The 22075-nt window shown below is 40.1% G+C and overlaps 1 protein-coding gene across 2 annotated transcripts in view; it reads right to left on the bottom strand.

The window, feature by feature from the left end:
• Positions 1-22075, bottom strand: part of LOC134528282 (uncharacterized) — a 47770-nt gene that overhangs the window by 16459 nt on the left and 9236 nt on the right. The window contains exons 2-9 of one of the 2 annotated variants that reach the window (XM_063361774.1): positions 20494-20617; positions 18864-18986; positions 16695-16896; positions 14260-14475; positions 13290-13510; positions 6132-6331; positions 4162-4316; positions 3124-3194 (exon numbers count right to left, since the gene is read on the bottom strand). In XM_063361774.1, coding sequence (XP_063217844.1) covers positions 3179-3194; positions 4162-4316; positions 6132-6331; positions 13290-13510; positions 14260-14475; positions 16695-16896; positions 18864-18986; positions 20494-20581 — 1221 coding nt within the window. In that variant the 5' untranslated portion in view covers positions 20582-20617 and the 3' untranslated portion in view covers positions 3124-3178. Of the gene's footprint in view, positions 1-3123; positions 3195-4161; positions 4317-6131; positions 6332-13289; positions 13511-14259; positions 14476-16694; positions 16897-18863; positions 18987-20493; positions 20618-22075 lie in introns of those variants that run through there. The other variant, XM_063361773.1, reaches the window with a different exon arrangement.

Raw genomic sequence — 22075 nt, 5'->3', positions numbered from 1 at the left:
GTCATTTTTCTTGTATTTAAATTAAATTTATTTTAAGCTTCGTTCATAGATCGAAGAAAGTTTCGATTCAATATGTAAAATAATGTGTGATTTTTTCGGTGAATTTTGGAATTTTTCCCGAACTAATAAGTCAATAAAAACAAATATCTAAAATGGCGGTCGTAATGGTTTAAAACAGGATGGTAATAGATGATTTTAAGTCTCTTTTAGGTCTTTGATAATAATTTATTATAATAATATTTTTTTCCATAAAATTATTTTTTTGCATCATCCAAGGATCGAACCAAGAACAGGAATTGATATAATCAATCATTACTTTAATGAGTGAATTTTTTGATGAATTTTGTAATTTTATCCAGAATTTATAGCTAAATAATTACACGATTCCAAGATGGCGCCCAAATTTCAAGATGGAAGGCACTTCAGTAATAATAAATGATTACTGCACTCTAGCGGGTAAAACTTAGACAAGTATGATGGTAATGTACTCTATAAGACGAGTACACGCACAAGATGGTGTCCTCCAGCAGACGAAAACAAGATGGTGGCAATGACCTCTAGCAGGTGGTAGCTCCTGGTAGCATGTACTGAACGCAAAATGGCGGATCCATGATGGTCGTTCAGGTAAAATCAAATTTCAAGGTACAAGGTCAAATTTCAAGGTCAAGGTCAAATTTCAAGGTCAAAGTCATTGTTCAATGCCAACAGTTGAGGACAAAGTTATGGTGAACATAATAATATACTAACATGGTATCAGCACACTCTAGCAGTCGAAAACAAGATGGTGGTCTCCAGCGGATGAAGACAAGATGGCGGACATGTCGTCATACCAGATGACGATATATATACCTTGCTATTGGTGGCGGAGATCAGTCTGAAGGTGGCTTCGTGGAGGAAGGATCTGTTTTTTTTTTTGCTCTAATAGTTTCGAATCAAGGACAGGAATCGAACTAATTAATCAGTATTCTAATAAGTTTTTTTTTTCTCGAATCTCTAGCATTAAAATTATGTATTTTCAAGATGGCGACCGTAACGAAAAGTGCAACGGTGTTTTTTAAGATTTTTATTATTTAATTCGATTGATTAATTTTTTAATGATTTTTAAATTTTTTCCCGATTTTCTAACAAAACAATTACGGATATTCAGGATTGTGACCGTAACGATAATTGTTACAGTTACGTCTTAATACATGATGGTGGTTCTGTCTCGAACAGGTGGTGCTATTATTACTTCAAATCAAAAAAATTACAAGTCCGAATATGCGTGTTATTTTTATATATACCTTATTTTATTCTCAGTTTGGTAAATGTCTCGATGGCTGTGCGGTTAAAGGCGTATGGTTTTCAACCTAGAGATCAGAGCTGCAATGGTTCGAATCACAGCGCTTCCAATGTATTTTCTAAAAAAATTTAAATTTAATATGTCGATAAGGACCATAATAGCTATGGTAGGTAATGGAACTTCGACCTTATGTGATGAATCAGAGCGACGCTGGCGCTCTCTATGAACAAACAGCAGAAATAAAGTCCTTGGTATCCAAGATGGTGACCTCCAGAAGAACAAAAAAAAATAAAATAAAGAGCTAGGCTGGCGCTCTCTAGGAACAAACAGCAGAAACAAAGTCAACGGTATCCATGATGGCGGCCTCCAGAAGAACAAAAAAAATCAAGAGCGTTGCTGGCGCTATCTAGGAACTAAGAACAGAAACTAAGTCGACGACATCCAAGATGGCGGCCTCCAGTGGAACAGAAAAATTCAATATGGCGGTCATGACGAAAATTTCATCATAATGAGTGGGGCGCTCTATTTAAATATGGCGGATCCAAGATGGCAAAAAAAAAAAAAACAGATTTAGGTCGTTGAAACCGTAGTCGTTTATTCCTAGATGTCTAAAAATTGTAACGATCGTAAACGCTGAATTTTTTTTACATAGAATGTAAAGTATTTCCCCAGTATATAACATTATTTTTTCAAACGTTTTCTTTTACTGTAAGTTCTCACATGCTCTGTGGTTTTTAAATAAAATAGTTTGACTCAAAGTTTTTTGTCCTAAAGTCATTTGTCCTAACTTGGTTTTTCATAATGTCGTTTGTCCTAAAATCATTTGTCCTAAAAGTCGTTTGTCCTAAAGTCGTTTGTCCTAATGTCGTTTGTCCTAAAGTCGTTTGTCCTAATGTCGTTTGTCCTAAAGTCGTTTATCCTAATGTCGTTTGTCCTAATGTCGTTTGTCCTAAAGTCGTTTGTCCTAAAAACTCAGAGTAAGGATTTATCGATACTGGAACCGACGTTTGTCCTAAAAGTCGTTTGTCCTAAAGTCGTTTGTCCTAAAGTCGTTTGTCCTAATGTCGTTTGTCCTAAAGTCGTTTGTCCTAAAACTCAGAGTAAAAATATTTTGAAGCTGTTCCGTCGTTTGTCCTAAAATTCGTTTGTCCTAAAGTCGTTTGTCCTAAAGTCGTTTGTCCTAAAGTCGTTTGTCCTAAAGTCGTTTGTCCTAACGTCGTTTGTCCTAAAGTCGTTTGTCCTAATTTTTAGGACAAACGAAATTAGGATAAACGCTTTAGGCCAAACGATTTTAGGACAAACGCCGCACCCCCTTACAAAATACAGTATGTAGTTTATACCTTGGGTTGTTTTGAAAGTATGTAAATACAGCTGATACCGTACACACATGGATAAAGGCCTGTAGAGAAACATATCAAGGTAATGCTGCTATAGAAGTAAAAATGATTTTGAGCTTTTAACATTGCATACTGATTTTTTGTGTTTTTTATTTGCAGTTTTTTTTGGTTGATCTTACTCTTATCAGTACATATATGTAGTATTGTTTTATGTAAATAAAGTGTCTTACCACAAATTTTTGAAGCAATCAATCAATGTAATTGTGCTTGACATTAGGTACATTTGTTTTAATTTTTAAAGACAATAAGTTGAAATCCATGATTTTTAGTGACGAAATCAGCGTTTTTATAACACCATAAAATCTTGGCTCTACCATTTACGATCATGTACCCATCAGTTTGACTATTTAAAAAGTGTCAAAGATGAATGTACTGACATCGTCCGGGCCTGCGGATATGCCACCGCCCAAACACAACTCACCCTCCATTCAAACCTCCCGCCTACCCGTGCGTACGTGTGCGTGCGTGTGTGCTCGCCCGGCAAGAGGGCGCTGTCGAGTCAGTGCGCCGCACCCCTAAAACATAAGTAAATATAGTTGTGTTATTTGTTTTTATATTCCCTAAGTGCAACGTGATGGCAGATCGGCCGGGAGGGTTTTATGTACTTGTAATTAAAATAAGGTAACAAAATAGAATAGCGTTTCCGGACATTCCCGAGGAAACCCGAAGCCAGACAATAATTAAATTTAAATCTTAATAATTATAATTTGTACTATCTTTTCTCTTTATTCAAAAATTGTCACGTAATTTTTAAATCATTCTTGTCATGTTAATTTAGTTTCCCGTGGCACGAATTCGCAAATATCTTTAATGGCAATTGTTTCGGCGGGAGGACGCCATTATAGCCGAGCGAGCCATGATCTCATCCCAGACCGCCGCCATCAACGACCGAGAGTAGACGCGCCAGCACTCCGGGGACCTCACAGTTTGTTTCACCGCCAAGTAATTCTGTTTCAATTAATTCCGTATAAATCGTTTTCTTTTCATCCTCGGGGTTCCTCTCGGTCGGGGGACTGTATAACTAATTGTCTTACGACCAGCAACGGTCTTTTCTCTTTTGTAATACGTAATGTAAGATGTGACCACGTGGGGGTCTTCACACCTAAACCGATTCGTGCCGCGGGCGTTTTAAACAGTTTCAATCGTGTAAGTTGCATTCGCCGAATAAATCAGGTGTGTAAATCAAATGTATTATTTTCTTATTTATATCTGTTCGACCACGTGGAGTGTGACGGCGTGTGGGACGCCTGAGAGCCCACTGCGTAGGTAATAACGTGCCCGACGCTGAGAGCGGGCAGGGATTCGTGCTAGGTGTATTCAGGGGGAAATTAAAATCACGCCTCACATGGGAGACGTCACGACCCTGAGAAAGAGTCTCACATCGGTCCGTGCACGTGGCACGGTGGCGCCCATAAAACCCGAGCACGCAGTAAAATTCAATCAGTAAATATCAGAGACTACGGCCCCCGTAACAGTACGTACTGTGACTTTGCAGCTTGCATTAGTCTCTGAAATGTCTGGGAGTTCATCTTCAACGTTCCTCGCTGCACTTCGTTCTTTCGGTGCCAAGTTTTCAGCTGTCTCCGCAGGTCTTCTATTTCCGCCTTCTTCTTCAAATAGTCCATTGGATCCACGCCCTGGAAAGCCAAACGTCACGAAGTTAAGCTCACTCTCACGTGCTAAGTTGCATATTTTTTTAATTTTTGCCATCAGCAAAGTAATTTGTATCTGCAACGAGCCTCCATGGACTTTCAACTGTGACCCCATAATTTTATGAATGAATATTAAAAACTTAAGTTCCCTTCATATCCCTATACTGCATACATACATACATTACTGCATGCCAACATTTTAATACCCAAAACGTTCATGAAAACACCTGTTTCAAAAAATATTTGTAAAAAAACAAAACTATAAAGTGACACTTGTATATGCAAGGGTTAGAGAACTTAAGTGCTATTAGTAATCAAACATTTTTCAGAAAACTAAAGCTGGTTTTAAATGGCATGTCAACATGCATTCCATTTGGTAGCCAAGCTGGGCAACCACCTTAAGCTTGTTAATATACAAGTGGAATATGTTTGTGCATATAAGTAATGTGGTTTTAGTCATTACTAATATGATGTTATTTTCTGAATACTGCACTATTGTTGTTTTACCCCTCTAATGAAGTATAAATAAACATACCTACTCTGTGGAGTCAAACACATGGCAAGCTGTGGCAGAAATATTTTATAAAGAACATGACTTTTTTTGACAAAGAATATTCAGACTTCAACAGCTGAATATTCTTACGAAATCATCTATGTAGTTATTGATACCTGACTAGCTAATCTAGTACTATGTGAATATGTATATGTTTTTTTTTGTTTGCTATAGAACCACATTCAGTTGTCAGAGTCTGAATTAAGCTTCTGCAAATTATGTTTCTTAAATTCAAATTGAATACCAAATTATGCACAAAGGTAAAATATTTTTGAAATCCGATTCAAACATATGTACTGTGAAATTATAGTTTTAACAATTCTCAGGAAAAATAGACGGAAAATAAAAAAAATAAATATATAAATCATGTTCATTAGTTTTAAATGTTTTGAGCATGTGTGCCATTTGCTGCATCTATCAGTAACAATAAATTCAAAAAAAGTGGTTCAGTTTGAAATGTTGAGTTAGCAACACCTCACCCCCCCTGTTCCACTTATCCAGTGCTTTCCCATTGAGCCTGGAGAATTCTCTGTGGCTCTCGAGGGTTCGGCACGTTCACAGAGCCCCGTCTGCCAGAAGTGGCATATCTAGGCAACCTTTGTTCTCAGAACTTCAAGTGTTTTAAGTCGGGGCTTCTGACGACGCGACACTTTGGAGGGCTATGAGACCTTCCCAGGTGTCTGGGCCTGGCAGGTATTTAAGAAGAAGGCCGGCCTGCGGTTGAGTGCGTGAGCATGACAGAGGCTGGAGGCGACACAGGCGTGTGTGTGCGCACGAAGCCGGTGGCAACACCGGCGGTTCCTCGGAGTGTTCTGCGAGGGCGGTGAAGTGAAAAGCGAGTGAACGCGACCCCTTGTGAGCGTTGAACCGGGCGACGAGCAGACTTCCGTGTGCAAAGGATGGTGGATCAGGACCGTGTGGCGGCACGGACGAGTGAGCAGTGCGAGGCAGTGCGTTCGTACCGAGGCGTGCGGCAAGAGACGAGGGAAGAGTGGAAAGTGGACTTACGGATACTGGGGCAGACATCTAGATTGTTACGATTTCACTAACAGCGTAATCTTTAGTTAGTAAAAAAAAAAAAACTGTATTTAATTAATTGGGCTATGTTTTAAAATCAGTTTTCCCCATTATCAAATTTGATTTGAAAGTTTTTTTTTTTTTTTTTTTTTTTTTTAATACTCGCAGACCCCTAATATCTGAATGATTGCTGAAGCAACTGTCAGGAGTAGCCCGCGGAGGGGACGCGCCTGGTAGGTCTCGCAGACGGTCCTCATGGCAGCGTGGCCTTGCTCCGCCCTCGCCAGCTCGGCCTCGGCCAGCGCCTGCTGCTGAGCCAGCTTGTCTCGGGCGGCCCGCTTGTCGCGTAGCTGTCCCTCCAGGAGTTCCAGACGCTCCAGCTGCCGGCTCAGGGCGCTTCGGCCCCTGTGGTCCTCCGCCATGTAGTGATCTGCGCACAACGTCCGACCAGTGCGCGGGCGTGGCTAACGCTCGGTGAAGACAGGGGGCCGAGGGCAGACAGAGGAGTACATCATGGAGGCACGGCTTAACCCCCAAGGCGAACGCGGAAAAATTCTGAAGTCACATTCCTTTAAGTGCATTGAAGGTGAAACTTTGGTATGCAACTGAAATGCCTGTGCGCGCGTCACACAACGGAAATTTTAACAGGGTCGAAAGTCCAGTGTGCAGGCGGGGTTTCTGCTACAGCCCACGAGGCCGAAGGACGTCGAGACAGCGGGCCCGCGAGTGGCAACGTGCACCCTTACATGTATGTACACTTTCGTGAACATCGACGCGGATATGCTCTAAGCATATTGGTGTGCCAAGTGGAACTTTGTGATAGTGAAAACTGTTCTGGAATGTACTTTGTAAACTTAAAAAGTCATAAGTCATGATTGCAACTTTAAAATATCAATACTTTACTAACCAAGGAAATTGTGTTGGAACAAAACGTGGCATTAAAGATATTTAACATTTAGTTGGTTGTCTTTGAAATTACGAACACGGCTTCTTTTATGTATTTTTCAAACTAAAATTTGCAATTTAATAAATACATCAAAACAAAAAAGTGTAACTTCTAATGCATGTACATAAGTACATGCACAATATATATATATATATATATATATATTGTTGTATATAGTATGGATGAGGATATTTGGTGACTCAGGTTGGCAACACAGACCGATGCGCCACTCAGCCAGTCGAGCATCAGCCGCCGCCATGTCCGCGTGGTCTATACATAACAGTTGGCGACGAGGTTAAAACGGATAACAATTTCGTGTACAATATGGCCTTAATCGGAGCCATCGGAGAGTTCGCGCCCGAGAAAGAATCGTGGAATTCTTATCGCGAACGGTTACAGTTTTATTTTATCGCGAACACTATCACGGAGGAGGAGGCCAAGCGGGCAGTGTTTTATACTGTGTGCGGCGCCGATTTGTACGGGCTGGTGACGTCGCTAGTATCACCAAAGTCGACCGCGTCGGTTTCCTTGACGGACGTCTTCACCATATTAAATAATCACTTTCACCCGAAGCCTAGTGAAATTGTGGAAACTTTTAAGTTTTTGAAGCGCGATCAGAAAGATGGGGAGACGATCGCCGTGTACATAGCAGAGCTTCGAAGGCTGAGTACACACTGCAATTTCTCGGACCTCGACCGAATGCTTCGCGACCGGCTCGTTTGCGGCGTAAGGGATAAATCAGTGCAACAGGCTCTCCTCGTTAAAGAGAAACTAACCCTGAAAGAAGCAGTGGATATTGTGATGGCAACAGAGGCGACTGGACAGAACATGGCGGACTTGAGAGACAGTACAATAGTGGAAGAGAGTGTACACAAAGTGAACAATGGCGTGTCAAGATATTCAAAACCGGCGGGTTCGGTTAAGTCGAACACTATATCACTGGGAAGACAAAGGGAAGCGATAAGGAAGGGAAGAGACAACGAGAACCAGCTATGTTGGCGCTGTAATGGGCAGCACGCAGCAGACACGTGCCGACATTGGAACACTGTATGCCGGTTCTGTAAAAAGAGGGGACACATTGAGCGGGCTTGTATCACAAAAAAAAAGCATGAGGGAGTTTCGAAAACAAACGACCTAGCGCAACGAGAAGTGGCACAGGAAGTACAGCATTTTGAAGAGGATTGTTCGGAAGGTGCTGCCACGCAATATACGCTGTACAATATGCGGGAACAACAGCCCAGGAAACCGTGGTGTGTGGAAGTGTTGCTGGATGGGAAATCAGCGATGATGGAAGTTGACACGGGGGCAGGTCGATCGATTATCAGCGGGAGAACTTACAAGGCCCTGTGGCCTCAGGAACCTCCACTGACAAGGAAGGACATGTTATTACGCACCTGGTCCAGCGAATATCTACAGGTGATGGGGGTTATGGAAGTTGCTGTACAACTGAAGGGGCGTGAGTCAGCGGTACTCCTAGAGTTGGTAGTGGTGGAAGGACAAGGGCCGAATTTGCTGGGACGAGATTGGTTTGCACCTCTGGGAATTAAGTTAGTGGGGGTGAACAAGGTTAGGGAAGACTTGGCAGCAGGGATTGTTAGGGAGTTTCCGGATGTGTTTAAGGCAGATAAGCTGGGAAAATATGTAGGACCACAAGTGACAATAACAGTTCCACCAGAATGTGACCCTGTGTTTAAAAAGAGCCGGCCAATACCATTTGCTTTGAGAGACAAGGTGAGCCAGGAAATAGATAGGTTAGTGCAGCGTGGAGTGTATGAACCAGTGGACTTTTCGGGTTGGGCGACTCCAGTCATACCCATTTTGAAGAAAGACGGGTCCATTCGGCTTTGCGGGAACTATAAGGGCACTGTAAACAGCGTGTGTGACACTAGTGTGTACCGATTGCCCACTGTCAGTGAAGCACTAGCAGTACTAGAGGGAGGACAGCTGTTCTCAAAACTGGATCTGGAGGAAGCATATTTGCAGGTAACTGTAGATGAGGGCACAGCAAAATTGCTTACGGTAAATACCATGAAGGGGTTGTTCAAGGTTAAGAGATTACCATTTGGCATAAGTAGTGGTCCAGCGATATTCCAGCGGTTGATGGACACCTTGCTTGCTGGCATACCTGGTACAGTAGTATTACTTGATGATATATTAATATCCGGAGGAGGTGACAATGAGCACTGGAGTCGTGTCCGTGAAGTCCTGGGACGGTTGCAAAGTGCAGGGCTTAGGTTAAAGAGTGAAAAATGTGTTTGGGGGGTGGATTCAGTTGTTTTCCTGGGACACAGAATTGACAAGATGGGTATCCATCCACTTTCAAGTAAGGTTGAAGCAGTTCACGATGCGCCAGAACCTAGTAACAAAAAAGAGCTCCAGGCATTTTTGGGTCTCTTGAATTTTTATGAGAGATTTCTTTGTCACAAAGCAGATGTATTAGAGCCTCTTCACAGACTGCTGGATGCCAACACTCCATGGTGCTGGACAGATGCACACGCAAGGGCGTTTGAAGAGGCCAAGCAGCTTTTACGATCGGAGCAAGTCTTGATACACTATGACCTAAACAAACCCTTAGTTTTAACATGTGATGCATCTGAGTATGGGGTAGGGGCGGTGCTGGCCCATGATCTGGGAAATGGGACGGAAGCTCCAATCGCATTTGGGTCTAGGACACTACAAAAGAGCGAACGAAACTACGCGCAGATGGACAAAGAGGCCTTGGCTGTCATTTTTGGGGTGTCCAAATTTAAACAATATTTGATCGGAAGACAGTTCAAGATTGTGACTGACCATAAGCCACTCTTGCGCCTTCTCCATCCCAAGCAGCCCGTTCCAGATACCATTTCACCGCGATTGTTGAGATGGAGTTTGATGTTAGGAATGTATGATTTTGAACTAGAATTCAGACCAGGGACCCAAATACAGCATGCTGATGCCCTTAGCAGATTGCCTCTGCAGTCACCTGCATTCCCAGTTCCAGGTCCCAGTGAAATTCTCATGCTGGAAGAAGCGGGGGAAGTGTTTGTCGATCCACAGACAATAGCAAGAGAGACTGGGAAGGATCATTTACTGTGCAAGGTGTTGACATATACACAAAATGGATGGCCAGATCAAGTGACAGAGGAGATGCAGCCCTATGTTCGACGGAAGCTGGAACTGTCTGTTCACAAGGAGTGTTTGTTGTGGGGATCCAGGGTAGTAATCCCACCACAGTTACGGACAGAGGTGATGAGCATGCTTCATGCAAACCATGATGGGGTGGTGCATATGAAAGCGTTGGCAAGGAGTTACTTTTGGTGGCCAAAACTAGATGCTGCAATTGAACAGGTTGTGAAGGAATGCAAAAGTTGTCAGCAGTGTCAAAATAATCCACCTAAGGTTAAAGCAGTAGCCTGGCCCACAGCTGACAAACCATGGTCTCGATTGCACATAGATTTTGCGGGACCATTTCAAGGAGCTAATTTTCTCATTGTAGTCGATGCGTATTCCAAGTGGCCAGAGGTCAGGCAAGTGGGAAGTATGACTGCAACAGCCGTAATTCAAGAATTACGAGACATATTCAGTTATCATGGACTGCCAGACACTGTGGTGGCAGATAATGGGACAGCCTTCCGATCCCAAGAGATGGCACAGTTTTTAAAAAATAATGGCATTGACATGGTTTTCGCACCACCCTATCATCCTTCGAGTAATGGGTTGGCGGAGAGGACGGTGCAAACTTTCAAGGTGAAACTCCGTAAACTGGTATTGGGTGACTGGCGAACTCGAATAGCGCGGACGCTGTTAGCATGGCGCACTACGCCAAGACAAGGGGAAAATAACACTTGGAAAACTCCCGCGGAGTTGTTGATGGGGCGATCATTACAGACAGCTTTGACAAAACTCCATCCAGCAACAGGTACAGTTCAGAGAAGTCAGGCGGACAATACGGTAGCAACGCGGGTTCGACACTTCAGAGAAGGTGAGGCAGTGTGGCTGCGGAATTATAGAAGAGTCCCAAAGTGGATACCAGGCTGGATCTCTGGGGTAGAAGGGTTGCTGATATATGGGGTCAAAGATGAGCCAGGAGGCTTACACAGGAGGCACGTCGATCAGTTACGTCGAAGAAGTAGCCAGCCAGACAGGGGACAGTGTCCTGGGGAGGCAGTGTCCTGTAGGGAGCAGACGTTTTTGCAGCAGCCACACCGGTTTGCATCCGGAGTTCGCCCCAGCAGTGAAGGTACGCAGCAGCCAGCAGCGGCGGCCATAACAGCAGCAGAACCAACTGGCGAACGGGGTCGGACGACTGCAGATGAGTCCACAGCGGCAGCAGGGACACCCGTAAAATCAGCTTCCGAGATGCCTGGATATGGAAACAGCCCGGGGATCTCCCAAGGATCTCCTCCATTCAGGGGTTTTCCTTCCAGTTCTGTACTAGGCCGTACTCAGGACAGGTCCTCGAGGAGACATCGAGTGCCACCAAGAAAGTTAGATGATTACGTGACAAATTAAATGGGGGGAAGTGTTGTATATAGTATGGATGAGGATATTTGGTGACTCAGGTTGGCAACACAGACCGATGCGCCACTCAGCCAGTCGAGCATCAGCCGCCGCCATGTCCGCGTGGTCTATACATAACATATATATATATATATATATATATATATATATATATATATATATATATATATATATATATATATATATATATATTAATAAAGATTAAACTTGAAAACACGTTTGTAGGCCATCTGAAACTTTAAAAGTGCTTTTTCAAAACCTGAAATTCTTTGATAAAAATGGCCTCTCATGAAAGGTTGGACCCTTATACTACCAGTACTTACTATTATATCATAATAAGTGTTTAAATTGAAGGGGGAGAATGCTAATCTCTAGTTAAATTTTTTTTTTATTTGACAATAGAAGAGTCCTATTAAAGTATTTTTGAATAATTATTGTAAAAATACTTACACATTTGTACCCCTTGTTTATGATATAATTACAAAATACACAGTACACATAAACAATAAAACTGAAGTACGAACACGACTTAACTTTTTGCTGCACTGGGAAATAAATACTTAAACTTTAAAGATTCTACAAATAAAGAAATTTTCCTGCTGATTAGGTATTATATAATTTTGAGCCGACTTAAAAAAAAAATTCACTTTAACCTTAATAAGCATAATTTTTTTTGAATCCCTTGAGAAACTTGTGAACAGTTTTAATATTGTTTCTTTTATTCACAGAATAGTAGGGTATTTTGTATCATCATTGTAAATATTAAACATTGTTCCTATGCAATAAATGCTCACGGTGCATATGTACATAACTGATGCTTGTTTTCATCCTTACAGATTACATTTAAGTTTGACATTGTTCATTCCGCAAAAAAAAAAAAAAAAAGTAGGTTCATATTCAAAGCGAGAGTAGAGCATCAAACTGCTTTAGAGTAACAGATTGGGTATTGGCCTGCATTGCTGCAATTTTTTTTTTTTCAAGAGGACAAACTATTTTTTTTCCAACTGTGAAAACTTTTGTCTGTTCCCTGAATTATAATGCATAATATTTTATAAATATTTATTTCATTAATTTTTTTTATTTAAAATTTTCATGAAAAATTTACAATAGTTGATAACTCAAATGTAGGCTATTTTCTTAAAACATATGAAGCTTATAGAATTCCACGGCACCCATTGTTGATAGTTTCAATTTACCTCTTCAAAAAGGGTTGTATTGTTATGAAAGCAACTGCAATGTTGTCACTATATGAAGGTAAGGAAAAATTTGAAATATATGACACCTTTAATTTTTATTATAGAATTTAAGCTAAATAATAATGCAAACTGAAACTTTAAACACCGGCAACAGACTAATCCCTAAAGCCATTGCTAATGCGGTCCATTTGGCCATGCAATAGCTTTGTAAATAGAAGTTAGTGAATATTCCATAAGGAACACATAAAATAATTTCCATAGTGAAGAAGTATTTAAGTAACAAATATTCAGACATTCAAAATTTGTTATTATGATACTAATTTGATGTGTTAATCCATTATATACTTAATGGGAAAGGAAATCATTTTTTTTATTTGCATATAATTTAAAGCCAATACCTTTCTATTTCAATTGAGTTTCCATGATTTCATGTAATAAGAACCTTAAAAGATTTTATTACCTCATATAATGACTAATGACACAATTAGACCGGAATTTAACCGTTTGAATGAATAAAACTAACAAAATTATAATATTTATAGCAAGAACATCAAAATTTCTTAAGCTAAAACTTAGTTTCTAAAGAGTTATTTTTAAATTAATGTTTTCCTGCTCTTTCTATTAGAGGTCTATTCTATACGACCGAGGCCTCCTGGCAAGGTTACAGCACCAGGGACCTGAAAAAGGAAACAGCCCAGAAACCGCAGGCAACCGAGCGGTGCAGAGCATCCGCGAAGCGAACTGACCGTCGAGCCTGTGGAGCTCGTAGAACTGGACGCGCTGCTCCTTGATCCGGCCGAGGCACACCTGGTTGTCGATCTCCTCCTTCTCCAGGTCCACCGCCTCGACGAGCCTCTCCGGGCCCTCGCCGGCGCACCTCCGCCGGAGCCGCTGGCGGAGGGCGTTGCTGTGCAGCTGCAGCATCTGCATCTTGCGTTCAACGCCCTTCAACGAGACCTCCAGCGCCCTGCCAACATCATCCCCCTCCCTTCCCCCGTCAGTCCCGGGCTGAAGTGCGTTCGTGCACTTGTTCTCGGACGTGAAACTTTCTTTGCTGACGGGGCTACAATTTTTGACCGTTACGATAATTCCGATTGCATGAGGCGGAACAGTTGGGTACTTGGTGGGGGAACTGTTAGAGGAAGAGAATGTGTCAACGGTGACGCCACTCCAACGCATGCACTAGCAGTCGAATGGGAAAATGGAAAATGGAAAAAGGTACGTAGCGTAGCATGCTATATGCTGTTGTAACGGCCGGAAGGGGAGACGGCATGGGAGTGGCAGAAATGATGCAGCAGTGATCCTACGGAACTCTCATGACACTGCTTGCATTTGTCTACTCCTCATTTTCATTAAAAACCTTACGATTGACGCTACCATAATTATTTTATTTTATTTAAAGTACGGTATCTAGAATTTATATATTTCTGTGGAAAATATTTACTGATTTGTGGAATTAACTTGATAAGAATCATTCAATTTGATGTTAATAGTGTGATTTAAAATGCACAATTTATGTGTAAAAAATTTTAATGAATTTTTAATTGTTTAACTTTAAATATTAATTCAGTAAAAAAATTTACTGAGCTAGCTTAGCAAGTTATTTACTTAAATAAGTCATCTTTTCTTTAATTCAGAACAGTAATTTAGAGACCTATTCAAATGTTCTCGGATCGCCTTTGAGTTCTGGGACATCTGTACGTTGAACTCGCTAACCTGATCAACTTGGAAGAAGGGATGTTTGGCCCGGCAAGACACTCGCGAAGACAATCCAAAATGCCGGTCACTTCTCGGAGCACGAGCCCGGCACTCTCACTCTCGGCCGAGAGACGGCTCCTCTGCCGGGCGAACTGCGACTTCCGCCTGAGAGTGGCCGCCAGCACCTCCTCCAGCTCCCGGCTCGCCAGCGCACACTTCTGGTGGATGTTCAACCTGTTGGGGATGAGCACTCGCAAATAACGTTTAGCTAGGGCCAAGATTTCAAGGTTAAATTTTTTGGACAATTTCATTTTTAAAACTGGAGATTTTGGTGTTAAATCTTACTATGCGTATGCACCATGCAACAAACTTTTCCCAGGATGAAAAACATGCTACATACAAATAAGAATTATACTGTGCTTTTAAATATTACACTTTAGTAGATTGATAATGAATACTGGGCCATATCATTAAAAACAACATGGCGTCTTTCACGGACCAGAGTACTGTTACGTTTACGTGTCAAGGGTTAATGAGGAAAAGACACATGAAACACTGTTACAATTATTTCACCCCTTCTCAGAGGTTGGTTGCTTGATAACATATAGTAATTAATATTTTCGTACTAAAATAAAGTCTGACTTTGGCTGAGCTTGGGTCCGCCTCAGGAGTGCTGGGCACCGCCTTTGTGTTGGGAGTATAATTATATAAAAATTACTAAACAAAACCTTCTTGGCCAGTCCTTGGAACAAATATAATAAAGGTTTACAATATAATTTAAGATTAATTAAGGGAGCGAAGCACTGATGCTAGGGCGCCCTCTTGAGGTAGTTCGCAGCGTGATGTTTGAACTCACATGACAACGTACGTCGGCGGTACTAATGCTGGGAAGGAATGGTTAGATGCGAGATGGGAAGGAAAAGGGAGCAGACTTAAAGGGGCAAAGCCCCGGTCGACGTCAAAATATAATAAAATAATTTGTAATATGCACGTCCTGACAAAAACTACTCATAAAAATAAAAATATATAGGAATATTTATGAGTGAATAATATGTCAATTTTATTATTGTAAAATATGAAACAAATAATAAATTCAAGATCAAACAACATATTAATTTATTTTTCAATCCACTGAGTTTATACATTTTGGTACAAAATTGATGCTAAATAATTACATTCAATGAATTTATGATGGAAAAAATTAACATTTCTGTGGTTTGAGTTGAGTTTTGTCAAATTGCTGAGTGATTTAATGTTTTTAGTTAAATTTTGTTGCTAAATGGTGTATGAACTTGCATTTCAATGCTAAATAAATGGTATATGAACTTGCCTTTCAGCATTATGTTTTGTATTAACAAGCTTTACGGAGTTATTTCGGTTTTTATCACAACTTACCATATAATCTTGTCCCTATGTACAGTTTAATACTGTAAAAATTCTCTCATTTGGCATTGCCTTGTTTAAAAAATTCTGTAATCCAGCTCCATTCAAGCACCTCAAGTTCAGAATTTTTCTGGTAGATTCCAAATGTTGACCTTGACAGCTAAGTTGTGTTACTGCGCTGCCAGAGGTATAGTATTTCAGCGGCCTTTTGCTTACATGCATTTAGACTTTTCTTCAGTCGCACATTAAATAAAATATAGTTGGAGTCAGTTCACTTAAATCGGGGGAAATTATCTCGGAAAAGGATAAACTTTTATATTATAGAAACTGGTGCGTAACTGCGAATTGAAGTTATCTTTGAAAGATTTGTGCAATGGGAGTGCATGACTTGATGGCATATGTCCAAAAACTTACATCAAGTCATGCGAATTGAAGATTACAGTCAAACCTCAATACAAACCTAAAGGGACAATAATTTTGTCAATCTGCAATGAGGTTTTTTTTAACCAAACTATTACAAAATTTAATCACAATTTTTATGAAATTTCCAAATAATTCCAATGAGGATGAAACTTACAATTTTATACAGCACATATATTTTTTTTTTTTGGACTTGTTAAATAATATATTTCAGAATGGATGCACCTGAGGTTTTGAAAAAATATTTTCTACTGTATTACACTTAAAAGGTTTTGCAACATAAAAATAAAGAAAAGGTTTATAAATCGCCCGCAAAAAAACAACACTACCATCCATTTTGGAAGAGTAACATTTCCAACCTTTTTCCCCAAACTTTGTGCTACATAACAACCATACATTTGTATTGAACAAAATTACTTAGGACTATAACTGCTATGTAATTACTAGGGACTGTGAAAACACTGTATTAATGAGAGTTTCGTACGAACAGGGTTTTTATTAACGAGGTATCACTGTATTTTATATTACATTTAATTTCTACATTTAAAATGAATCTGTTAATAGAGAAATATTTAAAAAGTCCTGGAATTAATTTGCCAGGAAATTTGTGGACACCCTGGAGTCAGGAGGGAGTCATAACGAGGGCTCACCTGAACACGTTCTCGTCTATGGGGGCCGCCCCACGGACGGACCCGGATCGGGGGCCGGAAGCCAGGGGGCTCGACAGACTGTCGGAGCTGCGGTGGGACAGCTGGCCCGACGAGCCGAGCAGGGACGAGGCGGCGACAGCCATGAGCCGCTTCCCGGCCAGCAGCGCGGCTTTGCCCTTCTGGTCGAGGTGCCTCTGCAGCCCTGCGCATCCGAAGAGCGCCGTCAACCAACCTACACGAACACCTGCGCTCGTTCGATATACAAACATTGAGACATACTGACGTCACGACACGCAAACGGCAAACGTAAAGTATCGATTTGAAAACACATTACAAGTGAAGTATTACTGTTAATGCAGACACACATATTTATGTTAAGATTGTTCACCCAAACGATATGGTGTATATTTGTGATTGCTATGGTCAGGGCCGGTGCAAGGTAAATTGGCGCCCTAGGTGAAAAACCTTAATGCCCCCCCCCCCGGCCGGACACCCCCAAAAAAATTTTCCTTGCCTCAAAATACATCACGTAAGCCTAAGAATTTGTAAGCAGGCTTGTGTTTTTTTTTACTTTTTTACTTATTACAAATCATAAACAGGTCACAGTGGACTTTAAATAATTACTTATATCAATATAAACATTCCAAACTGTTACAAAAATCCATTTTCATCTAGTTTCAATAATCGTTAAACATATTATATGAGCTGTTATGTGTCGTGCTGCGCCGCCCCCAGCTACTTGGCGCCCTAGGCGGTTGCCTAGTTCGCCTATATGGACACGCCGGCCCTGGCTATGGTGCACTGATACACTAATACAGAGTACTGTAAACAGTTATTTAATTACGCTTATTTGCCGTCACCGTGCTCATTGGGACTCCTTTCATTTCTCATGACTTGCCGTTTGAACCGGACATCCACATTCTGGAAGGTCAGGAAAATGTCAGGAAAGTTTCAATAGGTCAGTTAAAGTCAGGGAATTTACTTTTGAACCTAGAAATGCCATGAAAATTTATCAGTGATGGTAATTTGAGAGTGAAATGTCATGCTCGCAGTATGCCTATCACCCAGACTTTGAACATAATTTTTTTATTCTAGATGGTGTTTTAGTGCATAGTCATAGACAATGTAATATTGCGTATGAAAAGTTCTGTTTGAACTAGTACAGCTGTAGGGGTGGTGATGGCTGGATTGGGTTTATTTCTTTCAGACATTTGCGAAAAAGGTGATTTATTTTCAAATATTTCTTATTTTGGTCATGTAAAAGACAGGGAAATTTTTATACAGATTTTTGAAGCTTGTAAACTTATCTCTTGCATATAAGACTGGGTCTCACATGTCATATTGATTTTTTTTCCCTCATTACACTATGAGTTAATGGCTATTTATGTAAATTTATCACTATACCTCTCTTGCATTTGTAGTTCGGTCACAAATATTTTCAACAGATATTCATCTTGTGTAATGTAATGGGTGTATGTAAAATGTTTGTGCAAGTGGTAACAAATAATAACAATTGTGCAACTTTCCACACGTGACATTGTAAGTAGTGAGTAGCTGTTAAATTTTTTTTTAAAAAATGCAAGACAGATATAGTGTTAAATCTACAGAAATAGTCAATAATAATTAAAATTCCAAAAATGTAAAAAAAAAAAAATTATAAACAGGGCCTTAAATCTAGCCTTAATACTTGGTCACAAATTTTGCCTCCAGAAATTTACCCAACTTTATTTGCGAGTTGTGGAATGACATACTAGTGATCATAAACATGACCACTAGAATGACTTTTTACCGCTATTATATGACAATATATATCTAAGTAATAAATGTATGGAAAAAAAATGCAAGTGTGCTATAATAAAAACATTCATAGGAATAGACCCTGAATAACAGTGTTGGCAAGATGATGATAACTAACACATCATCTGAGACTGAACCAGAAAAAAAAATTAAATAATTAAAAAAAAGAGTATTTTTTTCAAATATTGACTTAGACAATGTCGTTTACGGATTTGACTACTCTACGGATTAAACTATCGAGAACTAGTGTCATGACATGGTGCCACCGAGTAGGGTTGATGCAAAAAAAAAAACACATTCTAGTAATGATAGGAACTGAACCGCCTCCGTCCTAGAGTACCTCACGCGTGAGTTTCTGTCGACCCCACTCACCCTCCAGTAGCCGTCTGTTTGTCCGGGCGAGGAGAGATTCCAGCATGCAGTTCTCTTGCTGCAGGAAGGTGAGCTTCGACTGTGTGCGCTGAATGGCTGCGATCAGCTCTGCTTCAGACATATCTGCAAGCAAAACAAGGTCAGCTACTCTGAAAAGTTGATCTACGTAGCACGGAAAGGGAGATTGATCAGACGAACATAAACAGATCTATTGGAACATTTCACTATCGTGTCTGCTGCTTCCACAATGCACGGAAATGTCCAAGCTATGAAATATTTAATTGATTTATAAATAGATATAATGCATCGAGATCATAACACGTAACAAATAAATGAACAACTTTGCAGTAATACAACATTAGCTATTCTTGTACTTGAAACAATTTTTAACATATTTAGAACATAAAAAATCATGGCCATCACCACAACCAAGCACTCGGCTGCTAGGCACGGAACAGCGTAAACGGAAGAACTTGACATTGCGATTGCCGAACTAATCCGTGTGAGTTTATCTGCATCTGCGTGCTACAGTAGAAACTCTGTTCTGTGAGATCAGTTTATGTGAACCATTTCCGTGCCACTGTAGAACGGTTCTTACTCAAACTGTTTGTACCATAAAAAGTGAAAATCATACTAGTTAATGTTATTTTATTTGAAAACTAAAAATATGATTCTTTAGAAGCCAGTGGCGTGCCCAGGATTTTGCTCTGTGGGAGGGGGGGGGGGGGTGAGGCAGAAGGCTAGGGCCTTTCCGGGGGGACTGGGGGGTATGGAATACCCCCCAGCTAGGCGGGGGGTCCGGGGGTCCTCCCCCGGGAAAATTTTGAAAAATATGTGTTCAATATTGCTGATTTAGGCTATCTAAAAATACTGGCCGTAACTTCATAAAAGTCAGTTTTATGAATTTAATATTAAAATATTTTTAGCCCTGGGAGGGGTCCGGTCCCGCTCGTCCCCCCCCTAGGCACACCCCTGTTAGAAGCCACTGTCTATTCCACTCCAACGTAATTATAGTCTCAATTAGAGTATTGAGTGAGTCTGTTAGCTACTCCCACATGAATTCACCTTTTGCAAACTCACTCAATGTAATCTTCAAGCTGGCTGGTTGAACTGCTGGTCGCTTTGCTTCAACGAGTAAAGTTGAAGACTGGTTTGCTCACCTTGCTACTCACATGATTGATTCTCAAGTACGAAAAAAAATTTAAATAAAGTGTAAATGAATATGTTTTAAATCAAAATGATAAAAACTTTCAAAAGCTACTAAAAATCATATGATTCATAAGTAAACTCACTGTTTGTGCAAAAATTCTTGGTGGCATTAATTATCCTAGGCGGCATTTGTAACAGCCAGGTTGTACAGAAACTGCTACTGATGACATATTGATTATAGTTTCTGGAGTTTCCTGCAATGGTGCACTCACCAGACCAGAATTTTTTACTTGCTAAGACTTTGGCAAGGACAGCGTTGTGAGTGAGCGAGCATGTTTCATTCACCCCAGTGTGATAGACTCTCGCCGAGCTAGTGATGACTTGCTCAAACACAGATGAGTTTACAAGCCAAAAAGTGATGAGCAAACTCGCTCAGCGAGTTTTTTGATCCTTTTGTGCAATAATCGGACAAGTAACTCACCTTCTGCTTTGGAGTCATAGTCTGTGACTAAAGATGGCAGGCTTGCACTTCTCTTAGCCTGTTCCGTGGACCACGCCGTCAGCATCATGTTGCCTATTTGTAGCGGTTCAGGCAATAATCTCTTCTGCGAAACAAAAAAAAAAATATAGAAATGGACTTGGCCACACGTTATTTTAAGAAAAAATGTTTTCTACTCAAAAGTGTAAAAAATGCTGATTAAAAAAGAAATGTATTTCAGAACTCACCAGTGATGTGTAAGCATCTAATCTCGATAAGCAAATTTGTATTTTCTTATGTTGTTCATATAGCAAATAAACTTTTCGACTAGAGAAGTTTTATTAATATACTGTATTTCTTGTTAAAATTCATTAAACAGTTAATTCTTTAAAGTTTTTGAGCACGTTAGAAATTATACTTCCATGGAATTACTAAAACATTAACCTGAACATTTTAAAAACATATAATAATACTAAGAAGGCCTATATGTTTGTATATATTTAGTTTTACTTAAACGACTGAAATCAGTATGTAAATTTTTCCTACAAACAAACCTTAACCTCATTGAGCTGATTCAACACAATTATTATACAATATAATATTATAATGCTATTAGAAAGTTTAAAAAATTCTCCAAATACGAGTTTTGAAACACGCCCCTTAAGGTTACCAAGCGTGTGCAGTAGGTACCACAGTGCTCCTAAGCCTCTTGAGAATTCAAAAGGAGAATATGTATTGTAATCATTGTAATACCAGTTTTCTGAGGTATTTTAAAACTTGAGGTTACTTTTTACTATAACTATTTTAGTTTACTACGTATTATCCAGGGTAGTTTCACCATTATGGAGTTTCATTTAGCACACTGATACGTTTAGTATGTACCCTAATGTTTGTGAAAGTGGCTACACAAGGGTTCATGTTGCTACAAGTAGGTCCGCCATCTTTATGTCACATTTTCATTCATTGACTTTTGTTCCATTTTCACGAAACTACTCCTACCAAACACCATTATGCAGAGAGCTAAGAAGTTTACATATCATTAAGACAACAGGAATTTTAAAAAAATTGAGTATTTTAAGTGCAACTATAGTAGCAACAGTATCTTTTCCACAGAATTTGGGGACAGATATATCCCGATATTCCCCCTCTGGCCAAGGTCCTGATATAGGCCTACTTTCTTAATAAAATTAATTATTTTTGTAACCAAAATTTTTTTAACAAGCTTAGAACAATGAAGTTTGGCCATGAATACCATCTTAGAAACTACTGGAAGAACTGTTTTTAAGGTGAAAGGTACAGCCTTAGAGGAAGAACTAAAATGCATAATTTTGCTTTCCTTCTGTTCCACCATCATTCTCAAAAGATTTTTTACCCTAGGTCTACTAAGGCCATCCCAATTAGCGAGTATCCATGCCGTCAACGTGTGTCAAGTGCCAAGTGCTTGTGATGCAAAGCGTGTCGAGGGTTATGGACAGTGAATAGAAATACAGGGTGTGTTCCATAAGTAATAAGACCAATTTCATAAAAATTCATTTATTAACAATCGTACAATAAGTCAAACATTTTCGAAAAAGCATTTTTCTGC

This window comes from Bacillus rossius, chromosome 1, assembly GCF_032445375.1.
Source record: "Bacillus rossius redtenbacheri isolate Brsri chromosome 1, Brsri_v3, whole genome shotgun sequence".
Taxonomy (NCBI): Eukaryota; Metazoa; Arthropoda; class Insecta; order Phasmatodea; family Bacillidae; genus Bacillus; species Bacillus rossius.
Note: the sequence above shows the minus strand (reverse complement) of the source record. Positions and strands in the feature narration are given on the sequence as shown.